At 47.7% G+C, this 21728-nt stretch overlaps 2 protein-coding genes across 2 annotated transcripts in view; one reads left to right on the plus strand and one right to left on the minus strand.

Moving 5' to 3' along the window:
• LOC132765349 (bromodomain-containing protein 2) overlaps nt 1–21728 on the minus strand; it is a 463888-nt gene that overhangs the window by 251223 nt on the left and 190937 nt on the right. The gene's annotated exons all lie outside the window — the stretch shown is intronic.
• On the plus strand, nt 6481–20723 carry LOC137096224 (zinc finger protein 135-like). The gene is made up of 2 exons (XM_067464924.1): nt 6481–6541; nt 17123–20723. Exon 2 carries the CDS (start codon nt 17413–17415, stop codon nt 18808–18810), a length of 1398 nt encoding a protein of 465 aa, XP_067321025.1. The 5' UTR covers nt 6481–6541; nt 17123–17412; the 3' UTR covers nt 18811–20723.

The raw sequence follows: 21728 nt of genomic DNA on the forward strand, positions 1-21728 counted from the left end.
TACCGAGTCCCCCTGGGGGAGATGGATGTTGCGCTGAATCAATTTTAACAACCTCAGATATGCAGATGACACCACTCTGATGGCCGAAAGCGAGGAGGAGCTGAGGAGCCTTCTAACCAAGGTGAAAGAAGAAAGCGCAAAAGCCGGGTTGCAGCTAAACATCAAAAAAACCAAGATTATGGCAACAAGAATGATTGACAACTGGAAAATAGAGGGAGAAAATGTGGAGGCCGTGACAGACTTTGTATTTCTAGGCGCAAAGATTACTGCAGATGCAGACTGTGGCCAGGACATCAGGAGACACTTGGGAGGAGAGCAATGTCCAGTCTCGATAAAATAGTAAAGAGTAGAGACATCAGACTGGCAACCAAGATCCATTGCCTAGTCAAAGCCATGGTCTTCCCTGTAATCACCTACGGATGTGAGAGCTGGACCTTCGGGAAGGCTGAGCGAAGGAAGAGAGATGCTTTTGAGCTGTGGTGTTGGAGGAAAGTTCTGAGAGTGCCGTGGACTGCGAGAAGATCCAACCAGTCCATCCTCCAGGAAATAAAGCCCGACTGCTCACTGGAGGGAAGGAGACTAGAGACAAAGTTGAAGTACTTTGGCCACATCATGAGGAGACAGCAAAGCCTAGAGAAGACAATTATGCTGGGGAAAGTGGAAGGCAAAAGGAAGAGGGGCCAACCAAGGGCAAGAGGGATGGATGGCATCCTTGAAGTGACTGGACTGACCTTGAAGGAGCTGGGGGTGGTGACGGCCAACAGGACGCTCTGGCGTGGACTGGTCCATGAGGTCACGAAGAGTCGGAGACGACTGAACGAATGAACAACAACAAGCAATGTCTAACATGACCAAAAACCCAATGCCAAAGACACAGACCAGTCAGAAGAAATAAAACAGTAGAGCTTTACTCTTGGTTGCAGAGTTGAAAATAAAACAGCTTGGCACACTTATATAGTCTCTGTAAGTAATACGGAATAAATCTATGGTGAAGTACATAGCTACTTCACCATAGCATAAGCTTCTTGCATCTGCTCTCCAGCAAGTCAAACAGCCAACTGCTAACCATTTGCAAAAGCCTCAAAAAACTGTTACATTCAAAAGGTGTGGCCTGGCCTTGCTTAGCTGAGCTAGTTTTGCAGCTGCAGTTAATCATTAACACTTTGCAAGGCTTTTCTGCAAGGCTTTCTTTAACACACACACACACACTAGACTTATAACAATATACCATAATAATGGAGTGGGGTATAAATAAAGTTTATCATCATCATCATCATCATCATTATATTTAATTACTTATTAATCGCCCTCCATCCGAGAATGCTCCAGGCGACTTACAAGCTAAATTGTAAAAGATAAAATGCATACATACAGAAATTAAAAATTAACAGAGATCAAATGCTCTAGTGAAAAGCCAGGTCTTAAGTGCTAGAGTAAAAGGTCCTAAGTCACGCATGGCTCTCAAGTAGGGTGGCAAGGAATTCCGTAAGGCAGGGGCAAAGATAGAGAAAGCCCATCTGCGTCTGTTCCTTTCCAAATGCACTTCTCTAGGACCCGGTATATAGAGTAAGTCGCGTTGGGCTGGTCGTTGCGGCCTCCGATGATGGGAGAAGGAGAGGCGGTCCCTAAGGTACGATGGACCCTGGCCGTAAAGAGTTTTAAAGGTCAGAACTAGCATCTTAGACAGGCCACGGTAATAAGTTGGAAGCCAATGTCAATGTTGCAGCACTGGTGTTATATGGCATTTCATGGGCGTTCTTGTAAGTAATCTGGCTGCCGCGTTCTGAACAATATGAAGCTTTCGGGTCGTAGACATCGGAAGGCCAACATACAAGGTGTTGCAATAGTCCATGCTTCCTCTTCATCTTGGAAAGAAGTGACGAGCGGAGTGCCATCCGCAGGGATCTGTCCTGGGCCCGGTCCTGCTCAGGATCTTTATTAATGACTTAGATGAAGGGCTAGTCCAGAGGACAGGAGCAGGATTCAAAACGATCTTGACAGATTAGAGAGATGAATGGCCAAAACTAACAAAATGAAGTTCAACAGGGACAAATGCAAGATACTTCACTTTGGCAGGAAAAACGAAATGCAAATATACAGAATGGGGGACGATGCCTGGCTCGAGAGCAGTACGTGTGAAAAAGATCTTGGAGTCCTCGTGGACAACAAGTTAAACATGAGCCAACAATGCGATATGGCGACAAAAAAGCCAATGTGATTTTGGCCTGCATCAGTAGGAGCATAGTGTCTAGATCTAGGGAAGTCATGTTACCCCTCTATTCCGCTTTGGTTAGACCACACCTGGAATATTGTGTCCAGTTCTAGGCACCACAATTCAAGAGAGATATTGACAAGCTGGAATGTGTCCAGAGGAGGGCGACTCAAATGATCAAGGGCCTGGAGAACAAGCCCTATGAGGAGCGGCTTAAGGAGCTGGGCCTGAAGAAGAGAAGGCTGAGAGGAGATATGATAGCCATGTATAAATATGTGAGAGGAAGCCACAGAGAGGAGGGAGCAAGCTTGTTTTCTGCTTCCCTGGAGACTAGGACGCAATGGAACAATGGCTTCAAACTACAAGAGAGGAGATTCCATCTGAACATGAGGAAGAACTTCCTGACTGTGAGAGCCATTCAGCAGTGGAACTCTCTTCCCTGGAGTGTGGTGGAGGCTCCTTCTTTGGAAGCTTTTAAGCAGAGGCTGGATGGCCATCTGTCAGGGGTGATTTGAATGCAATATTCCTGCTTCTTGGCAGAATGGGGTTGGACTGGATGGCCCAGGAGGTCTCTTCCAACACTACGATTCTATGATTCTATATGTGACCGTGGGATGGATGACTGTTGCCACAGCCAATTGTCTCTCTTGTCGTAGATGAAAAAAGGCCTGTTTGCTGGCAGCGACCTGAGGTTCCATTGTCCGGTGTGAATCTAGGACGACACCCAAGTTCTTAATAGTGAACGATGGAGATAGGGTGGGCAACGGAGGAGTCAGACCTGCCGGGCGGCCATGCCAGAGAATCTCAGTCTTCGCCGGGTTCACTTTCAGTCTGCTAGCACGTAGCCAGTTTGACAGAGCTTCCAGACATTATCTTTGCCTTCCATGGGAATCCTAGACCTCTGGACACACCTGGCTAGGTAAACAGTGCAAAACATCCCTATTGTTAAAGGGTTTGTCTTATCTGTCACTCACACACAAAAGGGACTCCGTGTCTCGGCTTGGGAGAGCGCTAGAGGGATATTTACTGACGGCACTGGACTCTCCATTCCAAGGGGTGTATGTAAATAGAGGGGATGGGGACCAGGTGCCTTCACCATACATTTGAGACACTAGGAATACAGCAGACCCCAAAATACAATTCAGTACATTTATGTAAGGTTTGGGGCTCCCTTGCCAGGTCCTCCTGAGGCTTTCAGGGGCTTCCAAAGAGTGGAACTCTGGGCCCTGGATCTTTCCCCGCATCCCCTTCCTTGTCTCCTGAGCACTCTGAATTCGGCCAGTGCATCTGGAGTCTCGGTTTTGCATTCAACGGGTTTTCCCATTAACAGCCATTGATATTCTGCATTTTGTTGTTGAAGGCTTTCATGGGTGGAATCACTGGGTCGCTGTGAGTCTTCCGGGCTGCGTGGCCATGTTCCAGAAGCATTCCCACCCACACCTACCTATGGCAGGCATCCTCAGAGGGATGAGATCTGTGGGAAAGTAGGCAAGTGAGGTTTATATATCTGTGGGAAGCCAGGCAGGAAGCAGCCAGGCTTTGGACCTGCAAGGCCATTCAGTGCAAATGAAGGTGATCAATTGAAACATCCAGGCTTGCCTCCAACCGAGAAGAGTTCTTTCTCTCTCCCACCCTGGGCATCACTCCACAGGGTTGTATGTCAACCCCACTTGCCCAGTTTGCAACAGGCCTCCCTCCCAACCTCTGAGGATGCCTGCCAGAGAGAGATGGAAGGAAAACGTTTAGGGATGTAGAATCAAAGAGTTGGAAGAGACCTCCTGGGCCATCCAGTCCAACCCCATTCTGCCAAGAAGCAGAATATTGCATTCCAATCACCCCTGACAGATGGCCATCCAGCCTGTTTAAAAGCTTCCAAAGAAGGAGCCTCCACCACACTCCGGGGCAGAGAGTTCCACTGCTGAACGGCTCTCACAGTCAGGAAGTTCTTCCTAATGTTCAGATGGAATCTCCTCTCTTGTAGTTTGAAGCCATTGTTCAATTGCGTCCTAATCTCCAGGGAAGCAGAAAACAAGCTTGCTCCCTCCTCCTCCCTGTGGCTTCCTCTCACATATTTATACATGGCTATCATATCTCCTCTCAGCCTTCTCTTCTTCAGGCTAAACATGCCCCGCTCCTTAAGCCACTCCTCATAGGGCTTGTTCTCCAGACCCTTGATCCTTTTACTCGCCCTCCTCTGGACACATTCCAGCTTGTCAATATCTCCCTTCAATTGTGGTGCCCAGAATTGGACACAATATTCCAGGTGTGGTCTAACCAAAGCAGAATAGAGGGGTAGCAGGACTTCCCTAGATCTAGACACTAGGCTCCTATTGATGCAGGCCAAAATCCCATTGGCTTTTTTTGCCGCCACATCACATTCCTGGCTCATGTTTAACTTGTCCACAAGGACTCCAAGATCTTTTTCACATGTCCTGCTCTCAAGCCAGGCCTCATTGTCCCCCATTCTGTCTCTTTGCATTTTGTTTTTCCTGCCAAAGTGGAGTATCTTGCATTTGTCCCTGTTGAACTTCATTTTGTTAGTTTTGTCCCATCATCTCTCTAATCTGTCAAGATTGTTTTGAATCCTGCTCCTGTCCTCTGGAGTATGTCAGCCCCACTTGCCCAGTTTGCAAGTTTCCAACCTCTGAGGATGCCTGCCAGAAAGAGATGGAGGGGAAACTTCCAGAATGCTTCTGGAACCTGGCCAGGCAGCCTGGAAAACAACTTACAGCAACAACCCTTTGCTGTGATGCCTTTTGTGCCTATGAGAACTTGCTTCTTCCCCATTGGCCCCCCAGAAAGAGAGAGAGAGAGAGAGGAGCGTCCCTTCCTGAAGTCCCACCACAGCCTGGGCCTCCCCGCGCCCCCCAGCTTACTTAGGCGATCCCTCGCTTTCCGAGGATGATTGTCTTCCAATATTCTTGTGGGTCCGTATGTGGCTGTGGAGCCCTATTCTTGCTTTGCATCTTCTTCTGCAGTGAGGAGGGCATTGGTTTCCAGGTGGAAGGCGGTCTTGGTTGGGGTTGGCTTGACGCGCCTTCCTCTTGGCACGCGTCTCCCTTTCGCCCTCCATTCGTGCCTCCTCAAATACTGCAGCACTGCTGGTCACAACTGACCTCCAGCTGGAGTGGTCAAGGGCCAGGGCTTCCCAGTTCTCAGTGTCTATGCCTGAGTTTCTAAGGTTGGCTTTGAGCCCGTCTTTAAATGTCTTTTCCTGTACTCCAACATCCCGTTTTCCGTTCTTGAGTTCGGAGTAGAGCAACTTCTTTGGGAGACGGTGGTCGGGCATCTGGACAACGTGGCCGGTCCAGCGGAGTTGGTGGCAGAGGACCATTGCTTCATTTATTTATTTATTTATTTAGAACTTTTATATACCGGTCTTCTCGACCTCCGGAGAGGGACTCACGCCGGTTTACAACAAATATTCATAAACAATAGTTTAAAACATCACACCCCATAACACACTAATACATAAAATACATTAAAAAGCAATCATATAATTACATAAGGCCAAGTCGTCAAAATGAAATCACAATTCATCACCATCTGTCCGTGTGGTCAAGAGTTATTGACTCACTCATCAAATGCTAAATTCCAGAGCCAAGTTTTCACCAGCTTTCTAAAAGTCAGGACAGAAGGGCCACCACCGAGAAGGCTCCGTCCCTCGTCCCCACCAGACACAATTGCGAGGGTGGTGGGACCGAGAGAAGCCCCTCCAGAAGATCTTAACAACCTTGATGGTTCATAGGGGAGAATCCATTCGGACAGGTAAACTGGGCCGGAGTCATTTAGGGATTTATAGGTCAACACCAGCACTTTGAATTGTGCTCGGAAGCTTGCTGGTGGTCTCTGCTTCTTCCAGCACGCTGACGTTTGTCCGCTTGTCTTCCCAAGAGATTTGCAGGATTTTCCGGAGGCAGCGCTGATGGAATCGTTCCAGGAGTTGCATGTGACGCCTGTAGACAGTCCACGTCTCGCAGGCATAGAGCAGGGTTGGGAGGGAAATGGCTCTATAAAGAAGCACCTTGGTATCCCTCGACGGTCCTCCCTCCCTGGTGTTCCCTGCCATGCCTGGAAGGAGAGGCCAGGCCTCTTCGGGAGGAATAGCATTCTATCTGTGTCTGCCTCCTAACCTCCTTTCTGCAGTGCGGCTCCTTTAAGGCCAAGCCCCGCCTCTCTTTGGGCGCACGCCTCCTCCCGCCATGACAGCACCGGGCGGAAGTAGGCCTCCGAGGTGACGTCATGACCAGGCGCTTGGAGACAGAAGAGAGTGAGGTGGCGCTTCCGGTTGGGCCTAGCCGAGGGAGAGGCAGCCGCACTTCTTCCCAGGTAGAGTGGAATCCTCCCGCGTGGGAGTGGGCGGAGGGAGGGCAGGGCAGGGGAGTGTGTGAGGGAGGGGTGGGCATAAGGCGTTAGTATTCTGAGACTACGAGGAGGCCTCCTTCCGGCCTCCTTCCCTCAGCCCCGGCCCAGAGAGGAGGAGGAGGAGGAGGAGGCGGCGGCCCAAAGGAGGGAGGCCTGAGGCCTGTGCTTGGGAGGCGGGCTCAGCCTGGGAATCAGCCTGGGAAGGAGGCGTCCCCCTCACCCTCCCCTTGGTGCCTGCGGGTTCTCCCTGGGTCAGACAGACAGACGTGCCTATCGAGGAAACTGGTCTCACACTCTTTGGGAAGGGCTCCTTTCCTGCCAAAGTGTGCTTTAGGGAGGAGGAGCTGAGGAGCCTTCTAATCAAGGTGAAAGAAGAAAGCGCAAAAGCTGGGTTGCAGCTAAACGTCAAAAAAACCAAGATTATGGCAACAAGAATGATTGACAACTGGGAAATAGAGGGAGAAAACGTGGAGGCCGTGACAGGGTTTGTATTTCTAGGTGCAAAGATGAGTGCAGATGCAGACTGTGGCCAGGAAATCAGAAGACGCTTCCTTCTTGGGAGGAGAGCAATGTCCAGTCTAGATAAAATAGTGAAGAGTAGAGACATCAGACTGGCAACCAAGATCCGCATAGTCAAAGCCATGGTATTCCCTGTAGTAACCTACGGATGTGAGAGCTGGACCTTAGGGAAGGCTGAGCGAAGGAAGATCGATGCTTTTGAGCTGTGGTGTTGGAGGAAAGTGCTGAGAGTGCCTTGGACTGCGAGAAGATCCAACCAGTCCATCCTCCAGGAAAGAAAGCCCGGCTGCTCACTGGAGGGAAAGATACTAGAGACAAAGTTGAAGTACTTTGGTCACATCATGAGGAGACAGGAAAGCCTAGAGAAGACAATGATGCTGGGGAAAGTGGAAGGCAAAAGGAAGAGGGGCCGACCAAGGGCAAGATGGATGGATGGCATCCTTGAAGTGACTGGACTGACCTTGAGGGAGCTGGGGGTGGTAACGGCCGACAGGGAGCTCTGGCGTAGGCTGGTCCATGAGGTCACGAAGAGTCGGAGACGACTGAACGAATGAACAACAACGGGGCCCTGCGAGGGTGGGTTGCCCTGCTTGTGCCATTGGCACCTTCCTCCTTCCCTCCCTTCCGCTCTTCCTTCATCCCTTTCTTCCTTCTCTCCCTCCTTCCTTGCTTCATTCCCCCCTCCCTCCCTTTCTTCCTTCTCTCCCTCCTTCCTTCCCCCCTTCATCCCTTCATTCCTCTCTTCCTTCCTTGCTTCCTTCCTTGCTCCCTTTCTTCACTTCTCCCCCTCCCTCCCTTTCTTCCTTCTCTCCCTCCTTCCTTACTTCATTCCTCCCTTCATCCCTTCCTTCCTTCCTCCCTCTCTTTCTTGCTCCCTTTCTTCCCTTCTCCCCCTCCCTCCCTTTCTTCCTTTTCTCCCTCCTTCCTTGCTTCATTCCCCCCTTCATCCCTTCCTTCCGCTCTTCCTTCCGCCCTTCCTTCCTTGCTCCCTTCCTCCCTCCCTTTCTTCCTTACTTCATTCCCCCCTTCATCCCTTCCTTCCTCCCTCCCTTCCTTCCTTCCTTCCTTCCTTGATCCCTTTCTTCACTTCTCCCCTCCCTCCCTTTCTTCCTTCTCTCCCTCCTTCCTTACTTCATTCCTCTCTTCATCCCTTCCTTCCGCTCTTCCTTCTTTGCCCCCTTCCTTCATCCCTTTCTTCCTTTTCTCACTCCTTCCTTACTTCATTCCTCCCTTCATCCCTTCCTTCCTTCCTTCCTTGCTCCCTTTCTTCCCTTCTCCCCCTCCCTCCCTTTCTTCCTTCTCTCCCTCCTTCCTTACTCCATTCCTCCCTTCATCCCTTCCTTCCTTCCTCTCTTTCTTGCTCCCTTTCTTCCCTTTTCCCCCTCCCTCCCTTTCTTCCTTCTCTCCCTCCTTCCTTACTTCATTCCTCCCTTCATCCCTTCCTTCCTTCCTTCCTTGCTCCCTTTCTTCCCTTCTCCCCCTCCCTCCCTTTCTTCCTTCTCTCCCTCTTTCCTTACTTCATTCCCCCCTTCATCCCTTCCTTCCTCTCTTCCTTCCTTCCTCCCTTTCTTGCTCCCTTTCTTCCCTTCTCCCCCTCCCTCCCTTTCTTCCTTCTCTCCCTCCTTCCTTACTTCATTCCTCCCTTCATCCCTTCCTTCCTCTCTTCCTTCCTTCCTCCCTTTCTTGCTCCCTTTCTTCCTTCTTTCCCTCCTTCCTTGCTTCATTCCCCCCTTCATCCCTTCCTTCCGCTCTTCCTTCCTTGCCCCCTTCCTTCATCCCTTTCTTCCTTCTCTCCCTCCCTCCCTTTCTTCCTTTTCTCACTCCTTCCTTACTTCATTCCCCCCTTCATCCCTTCCTTCCTCTCTTCCTTCCTTCCTCCCTTTCTTGCTCCCCTTCTTCCTTCTTTCCCTCCTTTCTTGCTTCATTCCCCCCTTCATCCCTTCCTTCCTCTCTTCCTTCCTTCCTCCCTTTCTTGCTCCCTTTCTTCCCTTCTCCCCCTCCCTCTCTTTCTTCCTTCTCTCCCTTCTTCCTTACTTCATTCCTCCCTTCATCCCTTCCTTCCTTCCTTCCTTGCTCCCTTTCTTCCCTTCTCCCCCTCCCTCCCTTTCTTCCTTCTCTCCCTCCTTCCTTACTTCATTCCTCCCTTCATCCCTTCCTTCCTTCCTTCCTTGCTCCCTTTCTTCCCTTCTCCCCCTCCCTCCCTTTCTTCCTTCTCTCCCTCTTTCCTTACTTCATTCCCCCCTTCATCCCTTCCTTCCTCTCTTCCTTCCTTCCTCCCTTTCTTGCTCCCTTTCTTCCCTTCTCCCCCTCCCTCCCTTTCTTCCTTCTCTCCCTCCTTCCTTACTTCATTCCTCCCTTCATCCCTTCCTTCCTCTCTTCCTTCCTTCCTCCCTTTCTTGCTCCCTTTCTTCCTTCTTTCCCTCCTTCCTTGCTTCATTCCCCCCTTCATCCCTTCCTTCCGCTCTTCCTTCCTTGCCCCCTTCCTTCATCCCTTTCTTCCTTCTCTCCCTCCCTCCCTTTCTTCCTTTTCTCACTCCTTCCTTACTTCATTCCCCCCTTCATCCCTTCCTTCCTCTCTTCCTTCCTTCCTCCCTTTCTTGCTCCCCTTCTTCCTTCTTTCCCTCCTTTCTTGCTTCATTCCCCCCTTCATCCCTTCCTTCCTCTCTTCCTTCCTTCCTCCCTTTCTTGCTCCCTTTCTTCCCTTCTCCCCCTCCCTCTCTTTCTTCCTTCTCTCCCTTCTTCCTTACTTCATTCCTCTCTTCATCCCTTCCTTCCGCTCTTCCTTCCTTGCCCCCTTCCTTCATCCCTTTCTTTCTTCCCTCCCTCCCTCCCTTTCTTCCTTTTCTCACTCCTTCCTTACTTCATTCCTCCCTTCATTCCCCCCTTCATCCCTTCCTTCCTTCCTCCCTTTCTTGCTCCCTTTCTTCCCTTCTCCCCCTCCCTCCTTTTCTTCCTTCTCTCCCTCCTTCCTTACTTCATTCCTCTCTTCATCCCTTCCTTCCGCTCTTCCTTCCTTCCCCCCTTCCTTCATCTCTTCCTTCCTCTTTTCCTTCCTTCCTCCTTTTCTTGCTCCCTTTCTTCACTTCTCCCCTCCCTCCCTTTCTTCCTTCTCTCTCTCCTTCCTTACTTCATTCCTCTCTTCATCCCTTCCTTCCGCTCTTCCTTCCTTGCCCCCTTCCTTTCTTCCCTTCTTTCCCTCCCGCCCTTTCTTCCTTCTCTCCCTCCTTCCTTACATCCGTGCTTCCTTCCTTCGTCCCTTTCTTTCCTTCTCCCCCTCCCTCCCTGTCTTACTTCTCTTCCTCCTTACTACATTCCTCTCTTCATCTCTTCCTTCCTCTCTTCCTTCTTCTCTTCCTTCCGCTCTTCCTTCCTTGCTCCCTTCCTTGCTCCTTTTCTTCCCTTCTCTCCCTTCCTCGCTCACTCCCTTCATACAATCATATAGATGGATGGATGTGTGTGTCAAGGAAAATCGGGTCACGTGCTATGTTTTGAGACGTGCTTTTTCAAAAGCGTGCTTTAGGGATGCCAGCTCCTCTGGGAGTGAGGCTTGCGCTGTTTGTGTCATTGGCACTTCCCGCCCTCCCTTTCTTCCTCCTCTCCCTCCTTTCTTACTTCATTCCTCCCTTCCTTCCACTATTCCTTCCTTGCTCTCTTCCCTCCTCCCTTTCTTCCCTTCTCTCCCTCCCTCCTCACTTTGTTCCTCCCTTCATCCCTTCATTCCTCTCTTCCTTCTGATCCCTCCATCCTTACTTCATTCCACCTTTCATCCCTTCCTTTCTTCCTTCCGCTCTTCCTTCTTTGCTCCCTTCTTTCATCCTTTCTTCCCTTCTTTCCCTCTCGCCCTTTCTTCCTTCTCTGCTTCCTTCATCGCTTTCTTTCCTTCTCTCCCTCCCTCCCTTTCTTACTTCCCGCCCTCCTTACTTCATTCCTCCCTTCATCTCTTCCTTCCTCTCTTCCTTCTGCTCTTCCATTTTGCTCCCTCCCTCCCTCCCTCCCTCCCTCCCTCCTTCCTTACTTCATTCCTCCCTTCATCCCTTCCTTCCTCTCTTCCTTCCATTCTTCCTTCCTTGCTCCCTTCCCTCCCTCGCTCCCTCCCTTCATACAATCATATAAATGGATGGATATGTGTGTGTCAAGGAAAATCGGGTTTTAAAATGTGCTTTTTTCAAAAGCGTGCTTTAGGGATGCCAGCTACTCTGGGAGTGAGGCTTGCGCTATTCCTCTCTTCCTTCCTGGATCTGTTGTGTCATTGGCACCTCCCTCCCTTTCTTCCTCCTCTCCCTCCTTTCATTCCTCTCTTCCTTCCGCTCCTCCTTCCTTGCTCCCTTCCCTCCTCCCTTCCCTTCTCTCGCTCCCTTTCTTCCTTCTCTTCCTCCTTCCTTACTTCATTCCTCCTTTCATCCCTTCTTTCCACTCTTCCTTCCTTGCTCCCTTCCCTCCTCCCTTTCTTCCCTTCTCTCGCTCCCTTTCTTCCTTCTCTCCCTCCTTCCTTACTTCATTCCTCCTTTCATCCCTTCCTTCCACTCTTCCTTCCTTGCTCCCTTCCCTCCTCCCTTTCTTCCCTTCTCTCTCCTCCCTCCCTTCAAAGAAACATATGTTACACAGCACATGTTTTATTCCAGCTTCCTAACGCCCAAAAACCCAGATGCAAAGTAGTCTCAGACCATTATTATCATTATTATTATTATTATTATTATTATCTTTATTTGTACCTCGCTAGCATCTCCCGAGGGACTTGATGCGGCTTACAAAGGCCAAGGCCTCAAACACAGTATAACAAAACACAACCTAAAGCAAATAAAAACTAAATAAAAAAACAGTGAAGCAATATTAAAACAACAAGCAATAAAACAATACACCAAGACACAATAAAACTGGGCCAGGCCAGAGTAATGGGTATAGATTAAAAGGGTAAGTGCAGTGTGCAGCAATCTTAATTTCTACAAAAGTACTTCTGGGACTTGATGTTGGACCTTGGAAACTGCTGGGAGAGGTCATCCGGAGTTTTGGAGTTAGGTGCCATCTCTACACAGATGACGCACAACTCTACTACACCTTTCCACCAAACTCCAAGGAGGCCTCTCGAGTGCTGGACGAGTGCTTGGCCGCTGTGTCTATCTGGATGAGGAGGAAGAAGCTGAAGATCAATCCCGACAAGACAGAGGTCCTCCTGGTCGGTCATAAACTGGATCGGGGTATAGGGTGGCAACCTGTGCTGGACAGGGTTACACTCCCCCTGAAGCCACACGTCCGCAGTTTGGGAGTCCTCCTGGATTCATCACTTACGCTTGAGGCTCAGGTGTCGGCGGTGTCCGGGAGGGCTTTTGCACAATTGAGACTCGTGTGCCAACTGCGACCGTACCTTGCAAAGGCTGATCTGGCCGGGGTGGTCCATGCCTTGGTCACCTCTAGATTGGACTACTATAATGCGCTCTACATGGGGCTGCCCTTGAAAACGGCTCGGAAATTTCAACTGGTCCAACAGGCGGCAGCCAGGATGTTAACTGGTGCTCATTACAGAGAGAGGTCAACCCTCCTGTTCAAGGAGCTCCATTGGCTGCCGTTTATTTTCCGAGCCCAATTCAAGGTGCAGGTGATTACCTACAAACCCCTAAACGGTTTGGGACCATCTTACCTGTGTGACCGCATCTCCATTTATGAACCAACGCGCTTTCTTTGCTCATCCGGAGAGGCCCTGCTCACGATTCCACCTGCGTTGCAGGCGCGTCTGGTGGGGACGCGAGACAGGGCCTTTTCTGTGGTGGCCCCTCGACTCTGGAACACCCTCCCCAAGGATCTTAGACAGGCCCCTACGTTGGCGGTCTTTAGGAAGAACTTGAAGACCTGGCTGTTCCGATGTGCCTTTCCAGAATAGGAAAACTCAAGCAACATGTCAAAGAAGCACTTTATTAGAGTTTAAGATTGCCTGCACACTGCACTTACCCTAAAATCCGACATACCACCTGTCACATCAGCACTTATTATTTATTTATGTATTTATTTCGGTTGCTTCTACCCCGCCCTTCTCACCCCGGAGGGGACTCAGGGCGGCTTACAAAAGCAAGGCACAATTCGATGCCCGCATCACATAACAGCAATAAGACAAATAACATTACTTAACAGAAAACAGCAATTCTAGCAATAACATCAATTAACAGAAAACAATAATTATTGTAAGGCAAAAACAACCATAAAACCAAGAAAACCAATACAAACCATTTCTCCTCATTGACGGTCAACATTTCACAATCTCCTAGTTCAAATTCCAATTCCACAATTGTCAGTCCTTTCAGTCATATCCATCTGGTTCTCTTTTTAATCTGTACCCATTACATTTGGCCCGGCCCTAGTTTTATTGTGTTTTGGTGTATTGTTTTTATTGTTTTTGTTGCTCTGACATTGCTTTAATTGTTTTTGATTTGCTTTAAGTTGTGTATTTGTTATGCTATGTTTTATTGAGGCCTTGGCCTTTGTAAGCCGCATCGAGTCCTTCAGGAGATGTTAGCAGGGTACAAATAAAGTTAATAAATAATAATAAACATTCGCAGCTCCTTAAGCCGCTCCTCATAGGGCTTGTTCTCCAGACCCTTGATCATTTTAGTCACCCTCCTCTGGACACATTCCAGCTTGTCAATATCTCTCTTGAATTGTGGTGCCCAGAATTGGACACAATATTCCAGGTGTGGTCTAACCAAAGCAGAATAGAGCATGGGGAGCATGACTTCCCTAGATCTAGACACTATGCTCCTATTGCTGCAGGCCAAAATCCCACATCACATTGTTGGCTCATGTTTAACTTGTTGTCCACGAGGACTCCAAGATCTTTTTCACACGTCCTGCTCTCGAGCCAGGCCTCATCGTCCCCCATTCTGTTTCTTTGCATTTCATTTTTCCTGCCAAAGTGGAGTATCTTGCATTTGTCCCTGTTGAACTTCATTTTGTTAGTTTTGGCCAATCATCTTTCTAATCTGTCAAGATCGTTTTGAATCCTGCTCCTGTCCTCTGGAGTATTGGCTATCTCTCCCAATTTGGTGTTGTCTGCAAACTTGATGATCCTGCCTTCTAACCCTTCATCTAAGTCAGGGGTCCTCAAACTTTTTAAACAGAGGGCCAGGTCACAGTCCCTCAAACTGTTGGAGGGCCGGATTATAATTTGAAAAATCTATATAAATCAAAATGTAATGTTCATTTGTGGGATTAACATAACTCAAAAACCACTGGATGAATTGACACCAAATTTGGACAAAATACATCCATCAGACCAACAAGTGACCATCACTCATAAAAACACTGAAAAACACAGTGGAAGAGACTTAAAAAGCAACCTCCCCCCCCCCAAAATACATTACACTGCATGTGCAAAACCACACACATATATACACTAACACACACATCTATGCATATACACACACAAAACACATACATAGAAAGGGGGAAAGAAGGAAGGAAAGAGAGAAGGAGGGAAGGAGAGAAAGAAGGAAAGAAAGAAGGGTAGAGAAGGAAGGAGAGAAGGAGGGAGAGAAAGAGAAAGAAAGAGGGAAAGAAGGGGGAAGGAGAGAAAGAAGGGTAGAGAAGGAAGGAAGGAGAGAAATAAAGAGGGAAAGAAGGAGGGAAGGAAAGAAAGAAGGGTAGAGAATGAAGGAAGGAGAGAAGGAGGGAGAGAAAGAGACGAAAGAGGAAAAGAAAGAAGGGGGAAGGAGAGAAAGAAGGAAGGAGAGAAAGAGAGAAAGAAAGTGGGAAAGAAGGAGGGGAGGAAAGAAAGAAGGGTAGAGAATGAAGGAATGAGCGAAAGAGGGAGAGAAAGTGAGAGAGAAAGAGGGAAAGAAGAAGGAGGAGGGAAGGAGAGAAAGAAGGAAAGAAAGAAGAGTGGAGAAGGAAGGAAGGAGAGGAGGGGAAAAAAGAGAAAGAAAGGGGAAGAAGAAGAGGAAAAAGGAGGGAAGGAGAGAAAGAAGGAAAGAAAGAAGGGTAGAGACGGAAGGAAGGAGAGAAGGAGGGAGAGAAAGAGGGAAAGAAGGAGGGAAGGAGAAAAGGAAAGAAAGAAAAGTAGAGAAGGAAAAAGAGAAGGAAATAAAAAAGTGAAAGAGGGAAGGAAGGAGAGAAGGAACGAAAAAGAGAGCTTGCTGGGATTTATAGTTCACCTACAATCAAAGAGCATTCTGAACTCCACCAACAATGGAATTGAACCCAACTCGGCACACAGAACTCCCACAACTAACAGAAAATACTGAAAGGGTTTGGTGGGCATTTACCTTGGTTTTTGGAGTTGTAGTTTACCTACATCCAGAAAGCACTGTGGACTCAAAGAATGATGGGTCTGGCCCAAATTTGGCATGAATACTCAATATGTCCAAATGTGAACACTGGTGGAGTTTGAGGAAAATAGACCTTGACATTTGGGATTGCCTACACCACACACACACACACTCGGGCCTCCTTCTCCTTCCTGAGCTCGCTCGCTATCTCTCTCTCTCACTGGAAGGTCTCCTCCTCTTTCCCTCATCAATAGACCCGATGCTGCCCTTAGCTTCTCCTCTTCCTCCCGCTCTCTCTCTCTCTCTCTCTCTCTCTCTCTCTCTCTCTCTCCCTCCCTCCCTCCCTCCCTCCCTCCCCTGGAAGTGAGCTCACAGGGAAAGGCCTCACCCGAGCCCTCCCGCACCTCTCTAGGAAATGGAGGCTGGCCCCTCTCTCTGGACTTCCGCCAAGACCAAACATGGCGGCCGCGGGTGTCAGAATAGTTATAGTTATTTCACATGTATGTTTTTCAATGTGTTTGTATTAGCATTGCAATGTATTAGTATTGGTTCTCAAAGATGGATTCAGTCATGTTCATTTATTGTTCAGCTCACATATGTTATTGTTACAAAGTTACAGGCCGGACAGTGAAACTGTGATAACACAAAATTCCTTTGCCCTGAGAAAATTAAGGAGTGTACCAGCCAAGAACATAGATAAGACAGAAGGGCGGATCTCTCGTTTGCTGTGTGTTTTCTTGCTATGCTTTGTTTCGTCGCCATCTTTTTAGTATCAGAATGTAGTCGCTTGTGAATAGACGCTTCTAGTAAAAGCTATCTTGAAACTTAAGAAGAATGATGATTGAATCTGTTTATTTTGAAACCTCACACTTGCTGTGCAGAGACTGGAGAGTCTAACTCTGACAGCGAGCTGGAGGCCCAGAGAGAGGCGGGGCTTCTTCGCAGCACTGTCGAGTTAGGAGCAAGAGCATCTCCTTCCTGCTCTTCCAAAGCAGGAAGGAGACGCTCTTGCTCCTGACTTGCCAGCACCTGCCAATAGGAATTCGCCTCCCTTTCTGGTGTCACCGGTCTCCGGGTAGAAACTCACCCTAAAGGCTTTTCTCCACCCTTCCTTCTTTGCCACTCCGAGAGGGCATTCATTCCCGGGATGAGCCAATGGAAATCAGCCTCCACTCGCCATGTCACCAGTCTCCAGGCAAACCCGGCCTCCCGGGCTGATTTTCCCTCTCGCTACTGCCCATTCCTGCCATTCAGAGAGAGAGGGAGGAGCAGACGCAGTATTTCCCGGGCAACTTCGGCCCGCTGCCTCCCCCACCTTCTCCACACCCCGCGGGCCGGATAAATGCCCTCGGGGGGCCGGATCCGGCCCGCGGGCCTTAGTTTGGGGACCCCTGATCTAAGTCATTAAGAAAGATGTTAAACAGGACTGGGCCCAGGACGGAACCCTGTGGCACTCCACTTGTCACTTCTTTCCAAGAGGAAGCCTTGTTGAGCACCCTCTGGGTTCGTCCATTTAACCAATTACAGATCCACCTCACCGTAGTTTTGCCTTGCAGTGTAAGAAATTGCACACAGAGAATCTTTGAGCCCCTTCCCCTTGGTATCAGAGGAGGGATTGATCGTTTTTGGGCAAGTGTTAAAGTATTTGTCAACAGGCAATGGGCACCTTCCCTCTTCCTCTTGGTTTGCTACAGCACTAGACTTCCTCTTCATGTTCCATGAGGTCTTTCTCTGTTCAACTGCTGAACAGATTTTCCTCTCATTTGTCTGGCAGGTAACTTCTGAACAAGTTCTGCGAAGAACGCCTTGTGAGAGCTTTGTCCGGGGAGTGCTGTAAGTCTAAAATGACTTCAAGATATACAGCAATGGAAAGAAGAAGAAAATAAGCAGTAGAAAAATATATTTTAAGCTACATTCCTTTGCAATTAAAGGGGCGATAAAATTGTGCTGTAAAAACAGAGGCCTGGGAAAGCCAGCAGAAGGCTACAGCAGTACAGAAACTGTGCTGAACAGGAGGTTGTATCTGAGCATCTGGCAAAATATTTGAATTATAAATCTAAAAGAATGGCAAGTCCCCTACCTCACTATCCTAGAGCAGACACAGGGGAGAAGCTATATCAGTGTATGGAATGTGGAAAACAATTTGAAAAGAAGCGTTCTCTTACTCTACATGAACGGACCCACACAGGGGAGAAGCCATATAAATGCATGGAATGTGGAGAAAGCTTCAGTCAGGGTGGCAGTTTACGTAGCCATCAAAGGACTCACACAGGGGAGAAGCCACATAAATGCATGGAATGCGGAGAAAGCTTCAGTCAGGGTGGCAGTCTACGTAGACATCAAAGGAGTCATACAGGGGAGAAGCCATATAAATGCATGGAATGCGGAGAAAGCTTCAGTCAGGGTGGCAGTCTACATAACCATCTAAGGACACACACAGAGGAAAAGCCATATAAATGCATGGAATGTGGTAAAAGCTTCAGTCGGAGTGGCAATTTACGTACCCATCTAAGGACGCACACAGGGGAGAAGCCACATAAATGTATTGAATGTGGAGAAAGTTTCAGTCGCAGTGACACTCTACGTTCCCATCTAAGGATTCACATAGGGGAGAAGCCATATAAATGCATTGAATGTGGAAAATGCTTCAGTCAGAGTGGACATCTTCAGACCCATCAAAGGACCCACACAGGAGAGAGACCATATAAATGCATGGAATGTGGAGAAAGCTTCAGTCGCAGTGGCAGTCTACGTTCCCATCTAAGGACCCACACAGGGGAGAAGCCATATAAATGCATGGAATGTGGAAAATGCTTCAGTCGGAGTGAACATCTTCAGACCCATCAAAGGACCCACACAGGGGAGAAGCCACATAAATGCATTGAATGTGGAGAATGCTTCAGTCAGAGTGGACATTTGCGTTCCCATCTAAGGACCCACACAGGGGAGGGGCCATATAAATGCATTGAATGTGGAAAATGCTTCAGTCAGAGTAGGCATCTTCATACCCATCAAAGGACTCACACAGGGGAGAAGCCACATAAATGCATTGAATGTGGAAAGAGTTTCAGTCACAGTGGCACTCTACATAGACATCAAAGGAGTCATACAGGGGAGAAGCCACTTAAATGCATAGAATGTGGAGAATGCTTCAGTCAGAGTGGACATTTGCGTTCCCATCTAAGGACCCACACAGGGGAGGGGCCATATAAATGCATTGAATGTGGAAAATGCTTCAGTCAGAGTAGGCATCTTCATACCCATCAAAGGACTCACACAGGGGAGAAGGCACATAAATGCATTGAATGTGGAAAGAGTTTCAGTCACAGTGGCACTCTACATAGACATCAAAGGAGTCATACAGGGGAGAAGCCATATAAATGCATGGAATGTGGGAAATGTTTCAGTCAGAGTGGGCATCTTCATACCCATCAAAGGACCCACACAGGGGAGAAGGCATAGAAATGCATAGAATGTTTCAGTCAAAGTAACTTTTCAAAATAACAATTCAAGTCAATATGGAATTTATGTTAAGGGCAATTACAGGGAATAAAAACATTGCTGTGAAGAACCATGACTTATTTAAAGCAATGATTTTAGCCTGGGGATAGAGAGAGGAAAAAAATGGAATCTGGAAAGTTGGAATAACTATTTATTTGGGCAAGTCCAATCAGATAGTATTGCATGTATAAGGTTCACAGGAGGACAAAACAGAATAAATTGAAGAAAAATTGGCAACATATATGAAATGGGTAGAAGAAGGTGATATTGTACAAAGATTTAAAAGGTTGTGTTCGTGTGTACTCATGGATTTTAACTGTTTAGCCAAATCCCCATCACACATCTATGAGAAACAAAAATTAGAGTCTCTCCAGAACGGCAAGCGCAATCTCCACCAAATTTTGATTATACACACAATCATTACCTATCTTTCTACCAATTTATGTTGCAGTAACAGCAATAGGGATTGTGGTGCAGCTGGCTGAGTGTCAGCTGCATTAAGATCACTCTGACCAAAAGGTCATGAGTTCGAAGCCAGCCCGGGTTGGAGTGGGTTTCCAACCGATTATGTGTAGCCTGTTGTCGACCTTTGCAACCCGAAAAACAGTTGCATCTGTCAAGTAGGAAAATAAGGTACCACCTTAAAGTGGGGAGGCTATATTAACTGATTTATGAGGCCATAAAGAAGACTCCAGCAAAAACATTCCAGCGGGGAAGAATGCGGAAGTGCTTCATCAGTGTCGCAGATGGATGATGAAAGCGACAGCTCCCCTGGCGGCCAGAAAAAGTTAAATAGCCTCTGTGTATGTCTGTATATGTTTGTATGTCAAAAATTGGCATTGAATGTTTGCTATATATGTGTACACTGTAATCCGCCCTGAGTCCCCTGCGGGGTGAGAAGGGCGGAATATAAAAGCTGTAAATAAATAAATAAATAAATAAATAATAGCTGGCACAGCAAAAGTGACCAAGTTGACTTACCTGCAGCGAGCAGGCAAAGCCTAAGGCGTGGGAAATGGACGGAGGAGGGTTGACCTGGATTGCAGTTGGACACTGAGGAGACGGTGATTTCTGCCACTGGTCCCTCTAAGCCAAGCCCTGCCAAAGAAACCATGGAACGGTGGGGGCAGTTAGGAAAAATATATAATATTAAAATCACAATATAATTTAGAATTACGATATAAATGTTTAAACCTACCTGATTCTTCCTAAAAGCGGTTTTCTGTGAAAGATTTCAATAAGAACAGCCGGTATTGATTTTTCTCTGAAAATGTCAAGGCTTTATTTGATCTGCCAGTGTTTACATAGATAAGGTTGGCTGGGCAGAGTAACTCACAAACTTGAGAGATCGATTTATCAATCCAACTTTGTCAACATGACTTAGAACATCTAAGGTCATATAGTGAGAGAGTGCCATCTCCCGACTACTTCATGTAAATAGCAGGCATTTTCTGAAAGCATGATTTCTACTGATTCTTTTCTGATTTTCGTATTAAGAAATAAGTTATAATGAAGTTTTAAAGGCTGAATTGCTGAGGGAGATTGTCATGATGAAATCTGATGCTTTTAAATTATTATAAGAATATGAGAGTTATAATCCAATTAGAGATTTAAGGATCTAACGAAGTGTCTCACGAAGTGTTCGCCTAACCTGATAAGATGTCCTTGTATAGAGAGCTTTGTATGTGAACACCTGTTTTTCATCTGTTAATGATTATACTGAGGCAACTTCTAAATGTCAGATACTATCTGCGCATGTGCGGGAAGGTTGATTCTGTACTCTATATACTGGAGCAATTGAGACTTGAAGGTGTGACAGCCCTTTGAAAGCTGTTCACCCTATTTTTGAAAAATAGTAAAAGCATGGAAATCGATATGCTGTCTCCATTCCTTTCCTTGTCTGATCATAGAATCAAAGAGTTGGAAGAGACCTCATGGGCCATCCAGTCCAACCCCCTGCCAAGAAGCAGGAATATTGCATTCAAATCACCCCTGACAAATGGCCATCCAGCCTCTGTTTAAAAGCTTCTAAAGAAGGAGCCTCCACCACACTCCGGGGCAGTGAGTTCCACTGCTGAACGGCTCTCACAGTCAGGAAGTTCTTCCTCGTGTTCAGATGGAATCTCCTCTCTTGTAGTTTGAAGCCATTGTTCCATTGCGTCCTAGTCTTCAGGGAAGCAGAAAAAAAACTTGCTCCCTCCTCCCTGTGGCTTCCTCTCACAGATTTATACATGGCTATCATATCTTCTCTCAGCCTTCTCTTCTTCAGGCTAAACATGCCCAGCTCCTTAAGCCGCTCCTCATAGGGCTTGTTCTTCAGACCCTTGATCATTTGAGTCGCCCTCCTCTGGACACATTCCAGCTTGTCAATATCTCTCTTCCATTGTGATGACCAGAATTGGACACGATATTCCAGGTGTGGTCTAACCAAGGCAGAATAGAGCGTGGGGAGCATGACTTCCCTGGATCTAGGCACTAGGTTCCTCTTGATGCAGGCCAAAATCCCATTGGCTTTTTTTTGCCACCACATCACATTGTTGGCTCATGTTTAACTTGTTGTCCACGAGGACTCCAAGATCTTTTTCACACATCCTGCTCTTGAGCCAGGCATTGTCCCCCATTCTGTATCTTTGCAGAATGGGGGACCGAACAGGAGCAAAGAGAAGAAGCTGTGCCATTGTTAGACCTTGGAGTTTATATGAACAAGACTGTTTCTGACCAAGCGAAAGATCAATCAGTGCAAAATCCACAGACTCCATGGCCAGGATATGTATTTCCTGTGGATAAGAAGAGGCATCTACGTTTTCAGCCCCAATAATTCAGCAGATCCCCCTGGTTGGCCCACTCCTTTCATGTACAAGTAGTGTGTGGTGTTTGCA

Source organism: Anolis sagrei, chromosome 2 (genome assembly GCF_037176765.1).
Source record: "Anolis sagrei isolate rAnoSag1 chromosome 2, rAnoSag1.mat, whole genome shotgun sequence".
NCBI classification, from domain to species: domain Eukaryota; kingdom Metazoa; phylum Chordata; class Lepidosauria; order Squamata; family Dactyloidae; genus Anolis; species Anolis sagrei.